Source organism: Saccopteryx leptura, chromosome 9, assembly GCF_036850995.1.
Source record: "Saccopteryx leptura isolate mSacLep1 chromosome 9, mSacLep1_pri_phased_curated, whole genome shotgun sequence".
Classification (NCBI taxonomy): domain Eukaryota; kingdom Metazoa; phylum Chordata; class Mammalia; order Chiroptera; family Emballonuridae; genus Saccopteryx; species Saccopteryx leptura.
This window is the reverse complement of record NC_089511.1, coordinates 90229700-90248557: the sequence shown is the minus strand read 5'-3', so window position 1 is coordinate 90248557 and position 18858 is coordinate 90229700. Positions and strand designations below refer to the sequence as shown.

Sequence of the window (18858 nt, the reverse complement as noted above, 5' to 3'; positions counted from 1 at the left end):
ATATTTACACCAAGGTATCTATATTACAAGAGGAGAAAATAACAGCAGTTAATGATTTTTTGCCTAATTTTTGGAAATAAAAACTTACCATACTATTCCTTGAGCTCCTGAGCCAATAGGTTTTAAATTCTGATATCGTTTCAGAACTGTGAATGTAGAATCTCCAATCTCTACACTATAAAAATTGCTGTCACGCTTACTTCTGCTCATGATGGCAAATGATTAATTTAATGGCTTCATCCAAAAATTCACTGAGAAGCTGCAAAATGGAACAAAATGTATTGTTAACAAAATGAATTTGTACAACCTTAAAAATCAGGTTCGCACTCTGTTCACTAATAGTAACACCAACTGCTAGGTCAAGGTGCAAGGGCTTCTTCATTAAAACACCCCACCAGAAAAAATATCACAGAGCATGGCTGGCATCTGCTATACTTAAGGAAATGACTGACAGTTTAAAAAACAAAACTTTTAACAGAATAAACAGTTTCTTCAATGTAGAAGTCATTGGTATTAATATGCATACATGTCTTAAAATACTGGAAAACTGAGGGGGGAAAAAAGCACAAAAAATATAACAATACATTTTCAAGGCCATTGCCACAGTATAAAATTTGAAACCAGTTCTTTTTATGTGTTTATAATATTATAGAGTACTGAAACCTTAACTTTTGTGCAAAATTGATAAACATTCATTCAAAAATAATTCACAAGGGAGGAATAACAGATTTATATGCTAATAAGCTGGTAAGCATACATTACCCTACCTAACAGACATAGAGCAGCACAGTGCTGTCATGGTGACAGAGCCTATGACCCTCAATAGCAATATCTGGGTGGGATGCATATGCTGAAGTTGTAATGGTTGGGAGAGGTACAAAAATAAGAAGATACAATATTATTTTTAAAATGAGAAAATATTAGCGAGAGAGAAGCATTTAGTACTGTATATTAGGGTATAAAACAAAATAATTGAACTGTTTGGGGCATCAAAACTATAACCTAAATTCTGACCACAGTTCTTTATTTACCACCTGTCTGATTAAAAGACCAAGTATTCTTTTTCTACCCATTTGAGTACTGGTTATTAATAGACCTATTATATCTACCCTTACTAGGCAAAAGTGGCCTATTAGGAAAGGTATGCAGCAAGACAGCTGCGACGCTACTCTCCACAGCCTGGAATAAGCCAAGGAACAAGTTAGATCTAAATAATTACTGTTTTTTGTTTGTTTGTTTGTTTGTTTTAGAGGAAAAGAGAGGCAGGAAGGGAGAGGAGAAGCATCAACTCATAGTTGCTTCACCTAAGTTATTCACTGATTGCTTCTCATATGTGCCTTGACCTGGCACCTCAAGCTGGGCCAGTGAACCCTTGCTCAAACCAGTGACTTTGGGCTCAAGTCAGAGACCCTGGGATCATGCTGATGATCTCACACTCAAGCTGGAAGAGCCTGCGCTCAAACTGGAGACCTCAGGGCTTTGAACCAGAGACCTCAGTATCCTGGGCTGACTGATGCTCAACCCACTGCGCTACCACCAGTCCAACTACTGTATTTTGGGGTTTTTTTGATGTGTGTGTTGGGGGGGGGGGTTGTAAACAATGCTAACAAAACAAACTTAACATCCTGACAAGACTGAAAAAAAGAGTCAGATTAAGGTTGTTTGAGGCCCTGGCTGTAGAAGAAAATATTGAGCCCCTTAAAAAGAGAAAGGGCCTGACCTGTGGTGGCACAGTGGATAAAGTGTTGACCTGGAATGCTGAGGTCACCGGTTCAAAACCATGGGCTTGCCTGGTCAAGGCACATATGGGAGTTGATGCTTCCTGCTCCTCCTCCTCCTCTCTCTCTCTCCTCTCTAAAAATGAATAAAGTCTTAAAAAATTTTTAAAAAGTCTATAGAAAGAGAAAATAAAAATACATGTTAACCATATTTTTAAATAACTAAAAAACACTATGTACTATTAATGTTAAAATTGTACATATGAAACAAAACTTGGTGTCATCAGAAAAAAGTGTAAAGTTGGGATTTTGTCGGGCCCTTCAGAAGTTGGGGTCCAGAGCTCACGCCCAGTGTGCCTGCCATTAAATCCGCCTCTGCTTAAAAGACCAAAAATTAATTCAACAAATACAAAGTACCTGCCTTGTGCTGGGCACATGCAGAGGCTCCTACACTGGGTTCACACAGCTGAGTTCCTAGGAAGGGTGGGAACCACTGGGAAGTGCAGAGAAGAGAGCTGGAAGAGGAAACTAGTGAGCTGCTGTAGCAACCTAGGTGAAAGAATATTATGACTAATGAGGATTCTTAGGAGTGATGGAATTAAAAATAAAAAAGTCCAAACAATATAAGCTTTAAAAAAAGAAGATAAATAAAATTGGAAGCAGTTTTGGGAGTTATATAAGTTGTTTGGATGAATTAAAGAAAGGCCCATAGAAATATTTCCAAAATCAACAGCTAAACTAGTCATGTAAGACTCCAGAGAGGACTGTCTGGAATGACCAGTCTCATAAACTCTGCCTATGTAGACAAACCACAGGCTTGAAGAAAATTCTGGTAATGATTTAAACACCAGTTATGCTCACAGGAAGATCAAATTGGTCATCCAGACCAATTTCCGACCTTAACTTGAATTCCCTCCTTGCCTTCCAGAGTCGGGAAATAGGAAGAGAAGTGGAAAGAGGATTGGAGGAAAGTGTTGAGTGCCAGGCCTTTCATCAAATATCCTACATATTTAATTTTATATATATAAAATTATATATTTTATTATATAATTTTATAATATTATTTTATTATTATAAGTGTATATTATACACTTATATAGAGCTTACTTTATGCCAGGTCCTGTTTCAAGCACTTTATAAATACAAGCAGTCCTCAGTTAATGAACAAAACAGGTTCTGTGGGTTTGTTCTGAACTCGAATTTGTATGTAAGTTGCAACAGGTACATTTGCCTGTTAAATGCAACTTAGATGTTTGTCTTAACATAGTATTTATTTTTACCTTTCTGTACATATAAATACTTAAACATTGTCAAACCTACAAAACCTATCTCATTCATAACCCAGGAAAAAGCCTGTACTCTTTTCAGGCTCATAGCAATCCTTTGAGAGCTTTCTAGTTGTATGGCTAGAGGATAAATCCAGTCCCTGTTACTGTATCTTGGCTGGAACTATAAGTCCAATATACTCTTTGTCTGACGTTTCCTTATGTTCAGATAGGAACAATTTTTTTCCCATCTTACAGATAATGAAATTGAGTTAGAATGGTTAATTGCCTATGGTTACAAAGTTAATAAGGGGAAGAGGGAAGATTTGAGTCCTTCACCTTTATACTGTATGGAGTCCAAAAGAAAGCAAACCTTGGTGGTAAAGAAGATATGGAGGAAGAGGAGAGTTATAAATATGCTGAGTCTTAAGCATGTTGAATCTGAAATATCTCTAAGCCATCCAAATGGAAATAACAATTTGGTAGCCTGATATTTCAAGAATTGATAGAAAATGAGGGAAACACAGTGGAGAAGCCAAAGGAAGAATGTTTTAAGATCATAGTGATCAATAGTATTGAATGCTACAGAAAGATCAAGTCATTTATTTGAATAATGTGATGAGGGTAGAAGCTAGCTTAAAATGAGCTAAGGTGTGAGTGGGATATGACTTTAGAACTATGTAGGTTAAATGGGTATAGCTACTTCTGTAGAGAAAGTTAGCAAAGAAGATGGAAGGAAACTAGTGAAGAAAGGTCAAGGGAGGATGATTATATATTTTATATATTACATGTAATATATAGTTTATATATTATATGTAATCTAGTATCGCATAGTATAGCACACATAACATACACAACATAGAGACAACCTGATCACATTTACAATAAAAAGTATCCAATGAAAAGGAGAATTGGTGGGAATGGGGTAGTGCAACCATAAACCTAGAGGGCCATGCTACTTCTCTTTGTTCTTATTCAAGTTCAATAAAGGATCTGATACCAATCCTCTTCCCTTTGCTCCTTTTAATACAGAGAAGAAGCAGGACTTCTCAAAAGAGGTGTTATTAAAATACCAAAGGAAAAGAAAAGAGAAATAAGGAAAACAACAAGATTGCATCACAAATCTATTTAATGGTTAACCTTAGAATTTAACCAACTGACTTCAGAAGCTATCTTACAGAAAGGTAAAACTCAACAAGCTCCTATATAATCCTCACAACAAATAAACTATTAATACAAATTAAGATTTAAAAAGCTTATTATTAAAACAGAATGAAATAAAGCCAACAGGCAATGAGAAACAAAATTGTCTACTTATCCACCATCTTTAAAGCCAAAAGGGGTGAACTTACAGCCTCCTGTATACTTTTCCTTTTGCCCTTTATTCTAGCTTAGTGATTCTCTAATTTAAATTTGCATAAGTAATGGTCATAAGTATACTTTATGAGTTAAGGACCTCTAAAGATTGATTCTGGCTTTTGCTTTATGAACTGATTTTAAACTCTAACTCCAGTGTACACAAGATTCCATTTTTCTAAACAATTTACAAAACTTGCATAGTCAAATCATCCCTAAAGTTCCTTAAATCACAACATATGACATATTTGGCAAAATAACATTTAAAGACACTCCAAATATGAAATGCTTACCCTATGGGAGATATGTAGGAACTACTAAGATAGAACAATAGACTCTTGTCTGCAAGGGTCTGAACTCACTGTGATGGACAGATTTGTCAACCATTTAAACTGTTATCTGTCTGCAAGACATGTATATAGCTGGATATTGGAAAAATTAAACTTGTGTATGATAAAATGTTACTACCATAGCATTCAAATAATGAAGCTTTAAGGAAGAGGTTAGACTCTTATAAAAATTAATTCATTTGACTCAGTCTTTATTAAAGAGCCTAACAGAGGGCTGAATAATGCCCCTCTACATGTGAGACTCTTCCTTCTCCTTACTTCCTTTTCTGCACCACTGTCTTGCAAAGAGGAGGTAGACAGGAGTAGGAGGATTTACTCCTATAGATACTCTGTAAAAAAGTAGAGGGCAAATCTTTTAAGCATCAGTATAATTAGCCTGTTTCTTTAGTTACCTATGAGTGCAGGAAAAAAAATTCCTTCAGCCAAGAGATAACCTTGAAGGTCAGGTCACCACTGGTTCTTTCTACCATGTATACCAATTGTTCCTAATCTGCCCTCACTTCTAGGAGAATCTGACCCCACTACAAAGGGGTGGGAAGAAGACAGCCTGGTTTGTACTTTTGCAATTGGGTTTTGTAATAACTTTTGCCAAATCTTTTTTTTTTAGAAATCATTCCAAGTAGCAAAGTCTTTTAGTAATAAGATCCTCAGGCTCACAAAAGAAAATGTTGATTACATTCAACCATCACCAGAGACACTTCCTAAAACCACAAATTAGGAATAGCAAATGAGAAATGTCCCAGATGCATCTTACAGGGGATTTTATTCCTATCAGTTAATTCCACATATAATTACCACAGTTTATCAGCAATTCTTCACTCTGATGCCAGAGTGATCTTCTGAAGTCGGTTCATCCTGAGAAACCTACCCAGCCTATACCTCACTGAACCTTCTTAGTTATGAGAGGAGCAGGCTTCGAAGGAGTTACACTTATGCTAAGATGCTGTCCTGGCCACAGCTGATCAGACAAAGAGAAGACAGTGAGCCAATCAGATTCTCTCTTGGGAGAAAAAACTAAGAGTTTTTTTTAAGGCTTAGCTTTCTACTTAGAGAAACCTGTACACAAAGAACAATGAAGCTACTTTACATTCCCACCAACAGTGTATGAGGGTTCCTTTTTCTCCACAGCCTCTCCAACATTTGCTATTACCTGTCTTGCTAATAATAGCTAATCGAACAGGTGTGAGGTGATATCTCATTGCAGTTTTGATTTGCATTTCTCTAATAACTAAAGAAGATGAGCATCTTTTCATATCTCTGTTGGCCATTTGTATTTCTTCCTGGGAGAAGTGTCTGTTCATATCCTCTTCCCATTTTTTTAATGGATTGTTTGTTTGTTGTTGAGTTTTATGAGTTCTTTGTATATTTTGGATATTAGGCCCTTATCTGAGCTGTTGTTTGAAAATATCATTTCCCATTTAGTTGGCTTTCTGTTTATTTTGCTATCAGTTTCTCTTGCTGAGCAAAAACTTCTTAGTCTGATGTAGTCCCATTCATTAATTTTTGCCTTCACTTCTCTTGCCTGTGGAGTCAAATTCATAAAATGCTCTGGAAGAAAGTATGGTGGTTCCTCAAAAAACTGAAAATAGAACTACCTTATGACCCAGCAATCCCTCTACTGGGTATATACCCCAAAAACTCAGAAACACTGATACGTAAAGACACATGCAGCCCCATGTTTATTGCAGCATTGTTCACAGTGGCCAGGACATGGAAACAACCAAAAAGCCCGTCAATAGATGACTGGATAAAGAAGATGTGGCACATATACACTATGGAATACTACTCAGCCATAAGAAATGATGACATCGGATCATTTACAGCAAAATGGTGGGATCTTGATAACATGATACGAAGCGAAATAAGTAAATCAGAAAAAAACAGGAACTGCATTATTCCATATGTAGGTGGGACATAAAAGTGAAACTAAGAGACATTGATAAGAGTGTGGTGGTTATGGGGGGAGGGGGGAATGGGAGAGGGAAAGGGGGAGGGGCACAAAGAAAACAAGATAGAAAGTGACAGAGGACAATCTGACTTTGGGTGATGGGTATGCAACATAACCGAACGACAAGATAACCTGGACTTGTTATCTTTGAAAATATGTATCCTGATTTATTGATGTCACCCCATTAAAAAAAAAAAATTAAAAAAAAAATTAAAAAAACAAAACAAAACAAAGAACAATGAAGCACCAGCTAGAGACAAGACACCTTGCGGTGAGGAAAGATGAAGAAAGACTGCCTGATGCTCAGTGATGACCATTCCCGTTCCAGGCCTTGGTGAAGTCTAGTTGTACTTCCCACCCATATACGCTGAATTTATCTAGGTTGCTTTCTTTGTCTTTTGCTTAACTTCCAATAAAAGTTATAGTAAGTTAAATGTTTACATATACTAGAACTCTCTTAATACATATAGGACAATCATTCAGTCACTTCAAATTATAGAAAACAGACTAGATAGACTGTATTCTAAAAGAATTCTCATTTGTTTTCAATTTCTTATAAACTTTTCTTTACTTGCCAAGGACATTCTACAATCTATGAAGTAGAAGACACTAGCTATTAAATGACTATATATTGTGACTTCTCATTAAATCAGGAAGTGGCTAAACAATTCAACATACAATTAAAATTTAGATGAGGTTGATTCAGCAAGACATAATGGTTATTCAATTGTCATACCATGACGATAATTCACAGAACATGCTTCATCCTTGACAACAGAAAGCTCCTTCCTCATACTCATATCTAAAATATCATTCATATACATGGCAATCAGCAATAGAATGGCTAAGAATTCAACATATTACAATACCTTTGCCAAAGGTTTTTTTATAGACAAATGAACAATTTTACATTTCCCTCAAAAGAAGGAATGAGTCTCTTTAGTTTCTCACTGTCCTGGGAAAGCTTAGGAATTTCCAATACAAAGCAACACTTTGTACATATAGTAATAATACTGAATAATGCTGAAAATAGGAATAAAAATCTCAGTACACCTAGGCAGTATGTAGAATAATTTATAAGGAAACACAAGAATAATAAATGTACTCATGGCCTGGCAAGATGACATAGTATGCAAAATCTGATGACATGAAATGACATCAATGGATTCAAGTCAGTAAGCAGTACTGATAATTTGTTTCAATAGCTCTGAAGGTACAACATCAACTTTGAAAACTTTGGTACCTAACAACACAATGAAAAAGGACAAAGACTACAGAATCAAGAAAAATGATACCACAGCCAGAGAGAAAATTAAGTACCTCTTTTAACATGTTTTTATATTATTTTTTACTTTCAGTTTTGTTTCCTTAAGAAACTTAGATAATGACCACATTTCCTCTTTTACACAGCTTAGCTACCTGATCCTTAAACAAGAAAAATACAAGAGACTTTATGAAAAGAAACAAATTATTATCTAGTTACCATACTGTTAATATTTTGGGTATGTTTTATATCAATAAAATGCAATTTTCTTTAAATCACAGGTTATATTTTCAAATTGATGGAAATAATTCATAGTAATTACCATGGGTACTGAATATACACAAATGCATATACAAATACATATAAAATGACTGAAGAATTAATGTTAGGTAGAGTTTTTCTGGAAACATCAATTTTTACACAAAGTTTAAAACTATCATTCTAAGGTTAACTGTTAAAGAGTTAATAGGACTGATTGCTCTAGTTTGCCCAAACCATTTCTTTATAAAAGTGGTAGTCAACCTGGTCCCTACCGCCCACTAGTGAGCATTCCAGCTTTCATGGTGGGCGGTAGTGGAGCAACCAAGGTATAAATAAAAAGATAGATTTAACTACAGTAAGTTGGTTTATAAAGATTTATTCTGCCAAACTTAGCAAAAATCCGACATAAAGTACTTGGTAAGTAATTATTATTATATGCTTTAACTTGCTGTAATTCTGCTTTATAGATTTTATAAAGTAAAGTTACTTCCCTACTTTATAAATCACCATTACTGTGGAACCCATGGGTGGTTAGAAAATTTTACTACTAACAGAGATACAAAAGTGGGTGGTAGGTATAAAAAGGTTGACTACCCTTGCTTTATAACAAAGGTCTTTAAAAATTAAGCAATTGTTTGGAGTGTTCTGCCTTTAGGATATGAAAGTATCTAACCAGTTAAAATAATTTAAAAAATGGTTCTGCCACTTTAGGAAATAATGGTTTTTCTCTAGGTCAAAAGAATAAAGTAACTGTTGATTCCTCAGAGAGGCAGGTTCCCTCCTTGGAGGCACAGACACCCTCTTCCCAGAGACCACATGACACCTGGAGAAAAGGAGAGCACTGAAGCAGGTCTGGTGAGGACCAGAACTCACCTCTCCCCTTACTAGTTGTTTAATCCTGCACAATTTACTCAACCATTTCATCCTTCGGTTTCATCTGTAAAATGGGGATATTTGTATTTTTCTTCCAGGTTCTTGCAGGAAACAAATTAATTAATGTATATTGGGTGAGAAACTGGCACGTAATAAACTTTCAACCAATCTTAGTCCCACTTCCTTTCTGCCTAAGAACTCAAAGCAACAATGATCATAAAATATTTCTGAAGAGCACAGCTTTAAAAAATTCTTATTTTCATACAGTATCAACAAGGGCCATGTCAGAAAGAGATAAAATTCTGCTCCTGCTGTCCACATGATTAATTACAACATGACCTTCATCAGCTATTTCTGCTTACCCATTAGTAGTACGTGGCTCATAAACTAAAAAAAAAATGTAGTAGGCTGCCTACTGATAAACATGTCTTGGTTATTCACATAGTATTTCTCCCCCTCCCACCTAGTAAAGTGCCAAACAAACGAACACATTCCCTCCCCCCCCCCTATATATACACACACACACACACATATATATATATAAATATATATTCAGTAAGAGGAGGGGAAGCAGAGACAGCATGCACCCTGATTGGGATCCACCCAGCAAGCCCATTAGGGGGTGATGTTCTGCCCATCTGGGGTGCTGTTCTGTTGCTCCACAACCAAACTCTTCTTAGCGCCTGAGGCAGAGGCCATGGAGCCATCCTCAGCATCCAAGGCCAACTTGCTCCAATCGAGCCATGGCTTCAGGAGGGGAAAAGAGAGAGAGAGAGAGAGAGAGAGAGAGGCAAGAGGGGAAAGGGTGGAGAAGCAGATGGTAGCTTCTCCTGTGTGCCATGACCAGAAATCAAACCCGGGACATCCACACTCCAGAATGGCGCTCTATCACTGAGCTCATAAATATTACTAAGTTCAAGCAACAGCCCTAACCCTCAAAAACTCCTCAAGTACCACCATATTCTGTAAAATGACACAAAATGACCAGGAATCAGTAAGAAAAGAATGAGTTACTAACCCCATGCCCAGTTTCAGGGAATCTAAATAGAGATTAGTCAAGTCCAAAATGCTCTTGAAAGCAAAAAATGAACTCTTCTAAGCCCTATAATACAATGTCTTTGCATCAACTTGCAGCTGCTTCACTTTACTTGTTCATTGATTGCTTCTCATACGTGCCTTAACCAGTGTGGGGAGCGGGGCTCTAACCGAGCCAGAAACCTTGGGATCACTTCAATGATCCTGCACTCAAGCCAGCATGCCTGCACTCAAGCCTTGGGGTTCTGAACCTGGGACCTCCACATCCCAGGTGGATGCTCTAGCAACTGTGTCACCACCAGTCAGGCTGTCTTCTACATAAGCAAGCCTTTAACTGATTTTCATGTTCGTAAATAATCAGAAAATGTGGGGAAAGTTGTCATCACATTTATGTAAAGAACTGGAATAGTTGGTCCAGACAACTATTCACATAGTATTCAGAAAGCAGAAATCATAGGCAAAGCAGGCAAATGTCAATATGACCTCCCAACATGGTGCACTTGAGCCATCTAGTGGATAAGAGAATAAAGTAAGCTTAATTCTGCAAGGAAAACATACTAGTGTCTCAATTCTGCTCTGTGGAAACAATCAGGTGTATGTTTTGGCCTCAAGCCAGCGACCATGGGGTCATGTCTATGATCTCACACTCAAGCTGGTGACCCTGCGCTCAAGTTGGTGAGCCCACGATCACGCTGGTGACCTCGGGGTTTCAAACCTGGGTTCTCAGCATCCCAGGTCAATGCTCTATTCACTGTGCCATCATATGGTCAGGCTAAGAAGGTAAATTTTGAAAACTAGCCCACAAAAAGAAAATCCATTTGAGATCCTCAATAAGTTTTAAGATTGTAAAGACATTCCAAGACTAAGGTTTTGAGAATGACTGTTTGAGGAGCAGGGGTTCCAGCCTGGCCTGTGGTGGCGCAGGGGCTGGGACCCCTGAGCTTGCTGGCCAGGGCACACATGGGAACCCACAAACAACCAGGGTGAAGCAACTAGGAGCTGATGCTTCTCTCCCCCATCTCTCCCCCTCTACTCCTTCTTTCTCTAAAAATCAATAAATAAAATCTTTAAAAAAATATGTAAAAGAGTAATGGTTCCATCAAATTAATGTTCCCTTGTGAGATCACAGAGCCTGTGGGAAAGTTCTGTATTACCAACTCAATTTCTCTAATAATATGCAGCTTTATCATTGTGTCTGGACAGTACAAATCTTTTAAAAGAATTTGTCCATTTCATCTAAGTTGCTTAATTATTATTATTTTAAAGATTTTAATGATTTTAAAGAGACGAAAGAAAAAGGTGTAGGGAGGTGGAGCAGGAAGCATCAATTCATAGTAGTTGCTTCTCATATGTGCCTTGACCAGGAAGCCCAAAGTTCCGAACCAGCGACCTCAGCATTCCAGGTCAATGCTTTATCCACTGCGCCACCACAGGCCAGACTAAGTTGTTTAATTATTAGTATACACTTGTTGATGATACTCCCTTAGGCTGCAGCACATTTGTGATGTCCCTCTTTGGCTTCTCTTTTTTACACTGCTCAGTCGGGCTAGAGAAAATAGTTCTTTCCCAAAAATTATTATTATATTGTTTTAATTTTTTTTTGAGAGAGAAACATCGATTTCTCTCATCGATAAACTCATTTATGCATTCATTGGTTGATTCTTTTTTTGTTTTTTGTTTTTTTTACAGAGACAGAGTCAGAGAGAGGGATAGACAAGGACAGACAGACAGGAACGGAGAGAGATGAGAAGCATCAATCATCAGTTTTTTTTTGTTGCGACACCTTAGTTGTTCATTGCTTTCTCACATGTGCCTTGACCGCGGACCTTCAGCAGACAGAGTAACCCCTTGCTCGAGCCAGCGCCCTTGGGTCCAAGCTGGTGAGCTTAGCTTAAACCAGATGAGCCTGTGCTCAAGCTGGCAACCTCGGGGTCTCGAACCTGGGTCCTCCACATCCCAGTCTGATGCTCCATCCACTGTGCCACCGCATGGTCAGGCCTGGCTGATTCTTATATATGCCCTGATTGGGGATTGAACCTGCAACCTTGGCATACTGGGATGATGCTCTAATCAACTGAACTACGTGGACAGGGCTAAAAGTTATTAATTGTATAAATTTTGACAGATACTTGACACAGATGAAGTTTTGGTGATGGCCCTGTGAGTCTTCATAACACACTATGGCAATGGCGTTTTAATGAAATATAACAATGTTTAGAAAATGTACAGATCTTCTAAAGTCTACAGTGAACCAGTATTTTTATTTTATTGGGAGTGACCCTGGTTAACATAATTATACAGGTTTCAGGTGCCCAACTCTATAACACATTTCTGTACAGCCCTTGCTCCACATCACCTTTGTCCATCACCAATGATCACCCCATACCCTCTCTCCTCCATACCGCCCCCACCATCACCACACTGTTGTCTGTGTTCATGAGTTTTTCTCTCTTTTTTTGTCTGTTTTATTCTATCCCTCCACCTCTTTCACCCAGCCCCACAGCTGTCAGCCTGGTCTCCATGTATGAGCCTGTCTCCATTTGCTTGTTAGTTCATTGGGCAAAAGATCATTTACATGTGAAAGAGACCAATGGATTTAAATATAATAAAGCATGAACACTTTACTGACAGGACTTCACATCTGACCCTGCAGTCAGTTGTTGAGTTCTGACGCAGTATAAACGAGGAATGCCTGAGCGATAGGACCGGTGACAGGGATGTGCACTGTGGCTGTCTGAGGAAGACGCCCCTGGGCCGCTCTCTGAGTTGTAAGCACCTTGTTTATTAAGCACCGTTTTCAACTGAAACAAGGACTGACAAACTAGTATTTGGACTTGGGTCACTGGAACACATTTCCTTGAAAATGAACAAAATAAACCTATTCCTTCAAGAAAAACAAAAGTATTTACTTCCAATGATAAAATTCAAACTACCAAGTAAAAATTAAAATTTTGGAAAACCTGTCCCTGTCCCTGTCCCTGTGAGCCTTGGCAGCTTCCCAAGATTTCTGATAAGACAGGCAGTGATATTAACAAATAATTTTTTGGTATTATACAATGCAGAGCTCTTAAACTGTTTGGTCTCAGTACCCCTTAGGCTCTTCAAAGTCACTGAAGATCCCAAAGAACTTTTTTTTACATGAATAATATCAATATGTATTATATTAGACATTACACTGAGCATTTGAAAATTTTTAAACATACTTAAAAATAACAATAACAAACCTATTGCATGTTAATGTAACTAGCATCTTAATGAAAAATAAGCTTTTTTAACTCAGAAGAGTTTCACTGTTTCACATTTTCCCAAATATACTTCCTGTCTGGCTCAGTCTCAGACAGCTGGAAACCCTTATGCACGTCTGCCCTCACTATGCTTCAGCCTCTCAGGTCAGGTCATGTGGCCCCTACGAAACTCTGGAGAAGAAGCTTGAAAAAGGCAAATAACATCTTAGCATTACTATTGGTTTGTCAAGAAAGTATTTTTGGTTGTCACACATAGCGCTGTAATTATTTTGAAGGACTTCTGTCACTGTTATGATTTTTTCCTTTTGACATTTGATATCAATCATATTTAGGTTACTTTAGAAGCAAGTTGTGCATAATTTTGTTTGTAACTGTTGTTTAGGGTCAATTTTAACATGGAGTGTAGAAATGAACATGTTTGGCATATTTTACTTTTTTATTTCTGTAAAGGAAAGAAAGCTGCTGACGCTCACAAAAACATATGTGAAGTTTATGGTATTGATTGCAATACAGAATGCACGTGTCAGAATTGGTTTAAAAAATTCTATTCTGGAGATTTTTCACTCAAAGACAACCAACGTTCTGGTCTACCTACTGAAGCTGATGATGATCAAATAAAAGCCATAATTGAAGAGAATCGTCATATAACTGTTCGAGAGATTGCAGAGAGGTTAAATGTATCACACACAACAATTGAAAATCACTTAAAATGTCTTGGACTCGCTAAGAAGCTTGATATTTGGGTTCCGCATGAATTGAAAGAGATTCACTTAACACAACAAAAATCGGTATTTGCGAAATGCATCTCTAGCGCAATGAAACTGACCCTTTTTTGAAAAGAATCAACATTGGTGATGAAGAATGGGTCATCTACAGTAACATCATTTGGAAACAATCATGGTCCAAGCGTGATAAACCAGCACAAACCATATCTAAAGCTGAATTGCATCAAAGAAAGGTCATGCTGTCAATTTGGTGGGACCACAATGGTGTTGTGTATTTTGAGCTGCTTCCAAGAAACCAATCAATTCAGATGTTCACTGTCAACAACGAATGAAAGTGGATGAAGCAATCAAAGAAAAATGGCCAGAATTGGCAAATCGCCAAGGAATTGTGTTCCACCATGATAATACAAAGCCTCACACATCTTTAGTAACAAATGGGAAATTACTGGAGCTTGGTTGGGAAGTGATGTTGCATCCCCCATATAGCTCTGACCTGGTACCATCTGATTACTATTTTGAAGTTTGCAAAACTCTTTGAATGGTAAAACTTTCACAAATGATGATGACCTTAAATCATACTTGGTTCAGTTTTTTACTGATAAGGACCAAAATTTCTATGAGCGCAGAATCATGAAGCTGCAAGAAAGACGGCAAAAGGTCACTGAACAAAATGGAAAATACATAATTGATTAAAGTTTATTCTTTGTATTAAAAAATGAATTTTATTTCACACTACAAAACCAAAATGACTCTCTTGCTAACCCAATACAAAAACAGTTTTAACTTCATGGAACCCTTGAAACCACTTCCTATATTTTCTGCTGCTAGAGGCAAGTTAAGAGATGGTAATAAACCCCAGTAGCCTAAGGGAGAAAGACCAATGTTGCAAATCTGATTTTTACAGAAATTCTTTCTTTGTTAAGTACCAGATTTCTTTTAAGCATTATTTATATTTCCAGTTTTATCTCTAATCAAAACAAAGCTGTTATCACTATTATAGTCCCCAATTCAGGTATGCTAATGCTAGTTTTGGATCCCCTATATACATACACATGTATGTGTGAGCCTGTGCATATAACTATACATAATCTCTCACACATGCACAAAATGTATGGTAAGAAATACACCAAAATATTAGTAAGATTATGGGTGGTTTTGATCTTTTTTGCCATTATTTTACTTTCTCCCAATATTCTATTTATTTGTATTTAATTTTTAAAAAATAAATGGAAAAATGCTACCCACTACTCTCCCTTTCATTAGCACTGGATAATATTCTTTTCAAAAGGAAAAGGGTCTCCTGATTTGGGGACCCAGCATGCTTTAGTAACAAGGAGGCAGAGAATAAGGAGAAGTTGTATCAGGAAATAGGACGTAGGGGACCCCATGCTGACATATCAGAGAACTGAAATTTAGAATTTCGATCCAAAAATCTAGGATTTCGAGTAAAATATGTTCTAATAAAATAATGAACCTTCCTGCACAGTGCCAGTAGGAACTATGGACACAAATACACTTGTTAAATATATTTAGTTCTCTTAAACTTATGAAGTATTTTTTGTATGTTTGAACATCCTTAATAAAATGAAGGCATTTAACAAAAGTGGCTCAATGACCAATTGTCAACCACCTGAAACGGTAAAAGCAGAGTCTGAGGACAGGTTTTACAAAGAAACACAGACTTTAAACTAGTCTCCTGTGACAGATAACACTGCATGACCGACCACAGGAAGGCGGGGGAATGAAAGAGAGGGAATCAGTTTAAGAAAGAATTCCTCCATTCCAAGAGTTTAACATATCAACCCAAACTCTGCTGATAAAATAATCGGAGAAAGACACTTCCAGCATCTCTCATTTTGCAGAAGAAGGGACTACAAAAGAAAAACCATTTTGTTCTTTATAGTGGTTGAGTGATAGATTGTGTAACTTTGAAATTTCAGAAATATAGGAATGAGTTGGAGTATCAAGTTCACAAAAAATACATATGAAGATAGCACACTAAATCAAAATCTGTAACATTTTATGTATCTTATAACAATAATGGGGTTTCATAGAACTAGGTTCTGTCATTCCTTACTATACTAGTGGCTGTGCTGTAGATATATTACTGCTTATAAGTCACAACCATGATGAGTCTAGCTCCAAAGTTAACCCCTCTTTCTAATGACTTAGAAGGCTTTTCTGGGGTTTCTATACAGAACAAATTTTAAACTAGCATTCAACATAGAACTGAATGGATACTTCTTGATGCTTCCTCCACAATATCTAGGGTTCTGTAGCTTTAAAACTAAGCCATTATATCATGCCGATAAATGTGTAAGCTCCTTTTATGTGACAGCCTTTTCTCACTCCCGATAGACATAAAAATGTTACCTTATCTTCACCTTTCCCAAACATTGCAAATATATCATCTATCCTGCCATTTGTTTCCTCCATTTCTAACTCCTAATCCTGTTTTCCCTTCTCTAATAATTGCTATAATGTATATAAAAATGAATATATAATGCTATATAAAGATACTAGTACCCAAAATCTCACCCTGAAAAAAAACTAAAACCAGATGAGGATCCACTGAGCCACTTCACCTGCAGGTGTTGTAAAGTACCAAAAGCTACAAAATTAATATTAATATTTTGGGAGGCTTGAAGAACATTTTATTAATTTGGGTTAAGGTGTGCAGAGAAATTGTGAGAATAGTCTCTGTACTGTGTGATTGGCATTGTATTGTAAATGCAAAGGGGAGGAAAACATGGATCCCCAGACATTCCACCACGCCTGTGGGGAAAGGGGTGAATGGCTAGCCAGGTGCAGGAAGAGAAAAGCCAAAATAAACCTTTTCTTATAACTATGAGCCATTTGCAGGCATTTGTCCCCACGGAAACTACCTCTCCTATGTAAATGCATGTGGTTAATACGTGTGACTCTGGACAGAGAGATGGCGATGAACATTAGAAAATACAGGAATGCCTTTTAATATGTAAAGAGACATCTTTCTACCAATGTGTTGATTTGTAAATTTTGTTTTCTCCAAAAGGATGTATGGCTTGCAAATTGAACATGGTCCTATCATGTTAAAGGGCATATGACTATCACCAATAGTGGTAAGGAGCTCCTAATTACAATTTTTGCTTCTGTACTTCCCACTTACAAAACTATAAAAACTAAATAGAACAAAGGGCCGGCACGCTCTCCCTCAGATTCCTGTTGGAGTTCCTGCCGCTCGGCCAAGCTAGACAATAAAGCTTTGGTGTGTAATCGACGGACCTTGTTCGTGTCTTCAATGTTTTGGGTCCCTCCGGATTAGGATTAACAAGATATATAAGATTTTTCAAACAGGAATCTAAAACTTCATTAAGCTAACAAATTACTTTCTCTTATAATAGTAAAGTAGATAATTAGGACCAACTCTCTCTTACTGAAAGCAGTAAGAAAAACTGGACAATTGCTTCATCCCGGCAAAATTAGAAAAACAAACAAAAAAGACACGCAGGTTGTGAGTTCCAGCCCAGGTCAGGGTGCAAACAGAAACAGACTGACGCTTCTTTCTCTCCCCCTTCCTCCTTCTCTAAAATCAATCAATATTTTTTTAAAGAGACCTCTTTGAAGGCATTAGAGTACTAACGAGACAACAGACTAGAATGGAGGCTAAACGACAATCAAAACAGCATGGTATTGGCAGAAAAATAGACACTCAGACCAATGGAACAGAATAGAAAGTCCAGAAATAAAACCACATATATATAGTCAAATAATTTTTGATAAAGGGGCCAACAACACACAATGGAGAAAAGAAAGCCTCTTCAATAAATGGTGCTGGGAAAACTGGAAAGCCACATGCAAAAGAATGAAACTGGACTACAGTCTCTCCCCCTGTACAAAAATTAACTCAAAATGGATCAAAGATCTAAACATAAGACCTGAAACAATTAAGTACATAGAAGAAGACATAGGTACTCAACTCAGGGACCTGGGTTTTAAAGAGCATTTTATGAATTTGACTCCAATGGCAAGAGAAGTGAAGGCAAAAATTAATGAATGGGACTACATCAGACTAAGAAGTTTTTGCTCAGCAAGAGAAACTGATAACAAAATAAACAGAAAGCCAACTAAATGGGAAATGATTTTTTCAAACGACAGCTCAGATAAGGGCCTAATATCCAAAATATACAAAGAACTCATAAAACTCAACAACAAACAAACAAACAATCCAATAAAAAAATGGGAAGAGGATATGAATAGACACTTCTCCCAGGAAGAAATACAAATGGCCAACAGATATATGAAAAGATGCTCATCTTCTTTAGCTATTAGAGAAATGCAAATCAAAACGGCAATGAGATACCACCTCACACCTGTTCGATTAGCTGTTATTAGCAAGTCAGGTAACAGCAAATGTTGGAGAGGCTGTGGAGAAAAAGGAACCCTCATACACTGTTGGTGGGAATGTAAAGTAGTACAACCATTATGGAAGAAAGTATGGTGGTTCCTCAAAAAACTGAAAATAGAACTACCTTATGACCCAGCAATCCCTCTACTGGGTATATATCCCAAAAACTCAGAAACATTGATACGTAAAGACACATGCAGCCCCATGTTTATTGCAGCATTGTTCACAGTGGCCAGGACATGGAAACAACCAAAAAGCCCATCAATAGATGACTGGATAAAGAAGATGTGGCACATATACACTATGGAATACTACTCAGCCATAAGAAATGATGACATCGGAACATTTACAGCAAAATGGTGGGATCTTGATAACATGATACGAAGCGAAATAAGTAAATCAGAAAAAAACAGGAACTGTATTATTCCATA

The 18858-nt window shown here is 37.2% G+C and overlaps 1 protein-coding gene across 7 annotated transcripts in view; it reads right to left on the bottom strand.

Annotated features, from left to right (window-relative positions):
* Positions 1 to 18858, bottom strand: part of MAPK8 (mitogen-activated protein kinase 8) — a 90595-nt gene that overhangs the window by 50385 nt on the left and 21352 nt on the right. For 6 of the 7 annotated variants that reach the window (XM_066349118.1, XM_066349119.1, XM_066349116.1 and 3 more), the window contains exon 2: positions 89 to 259. In XM_066349118.1, the coding sequence (XP_066205215.1) occupies positions 89 to 210 (122 nt within the window). In that variant the 5' untranslated portion in view covers positions 211 to 259. Of the gene's footprint in view, positions 1 to 88; positions 260 to 2135; positions 2268 to 18858 lie in introns of all 7 variants that reach the window. The other variant, XM_066349117.1, reaches the window with a different exon arrangement.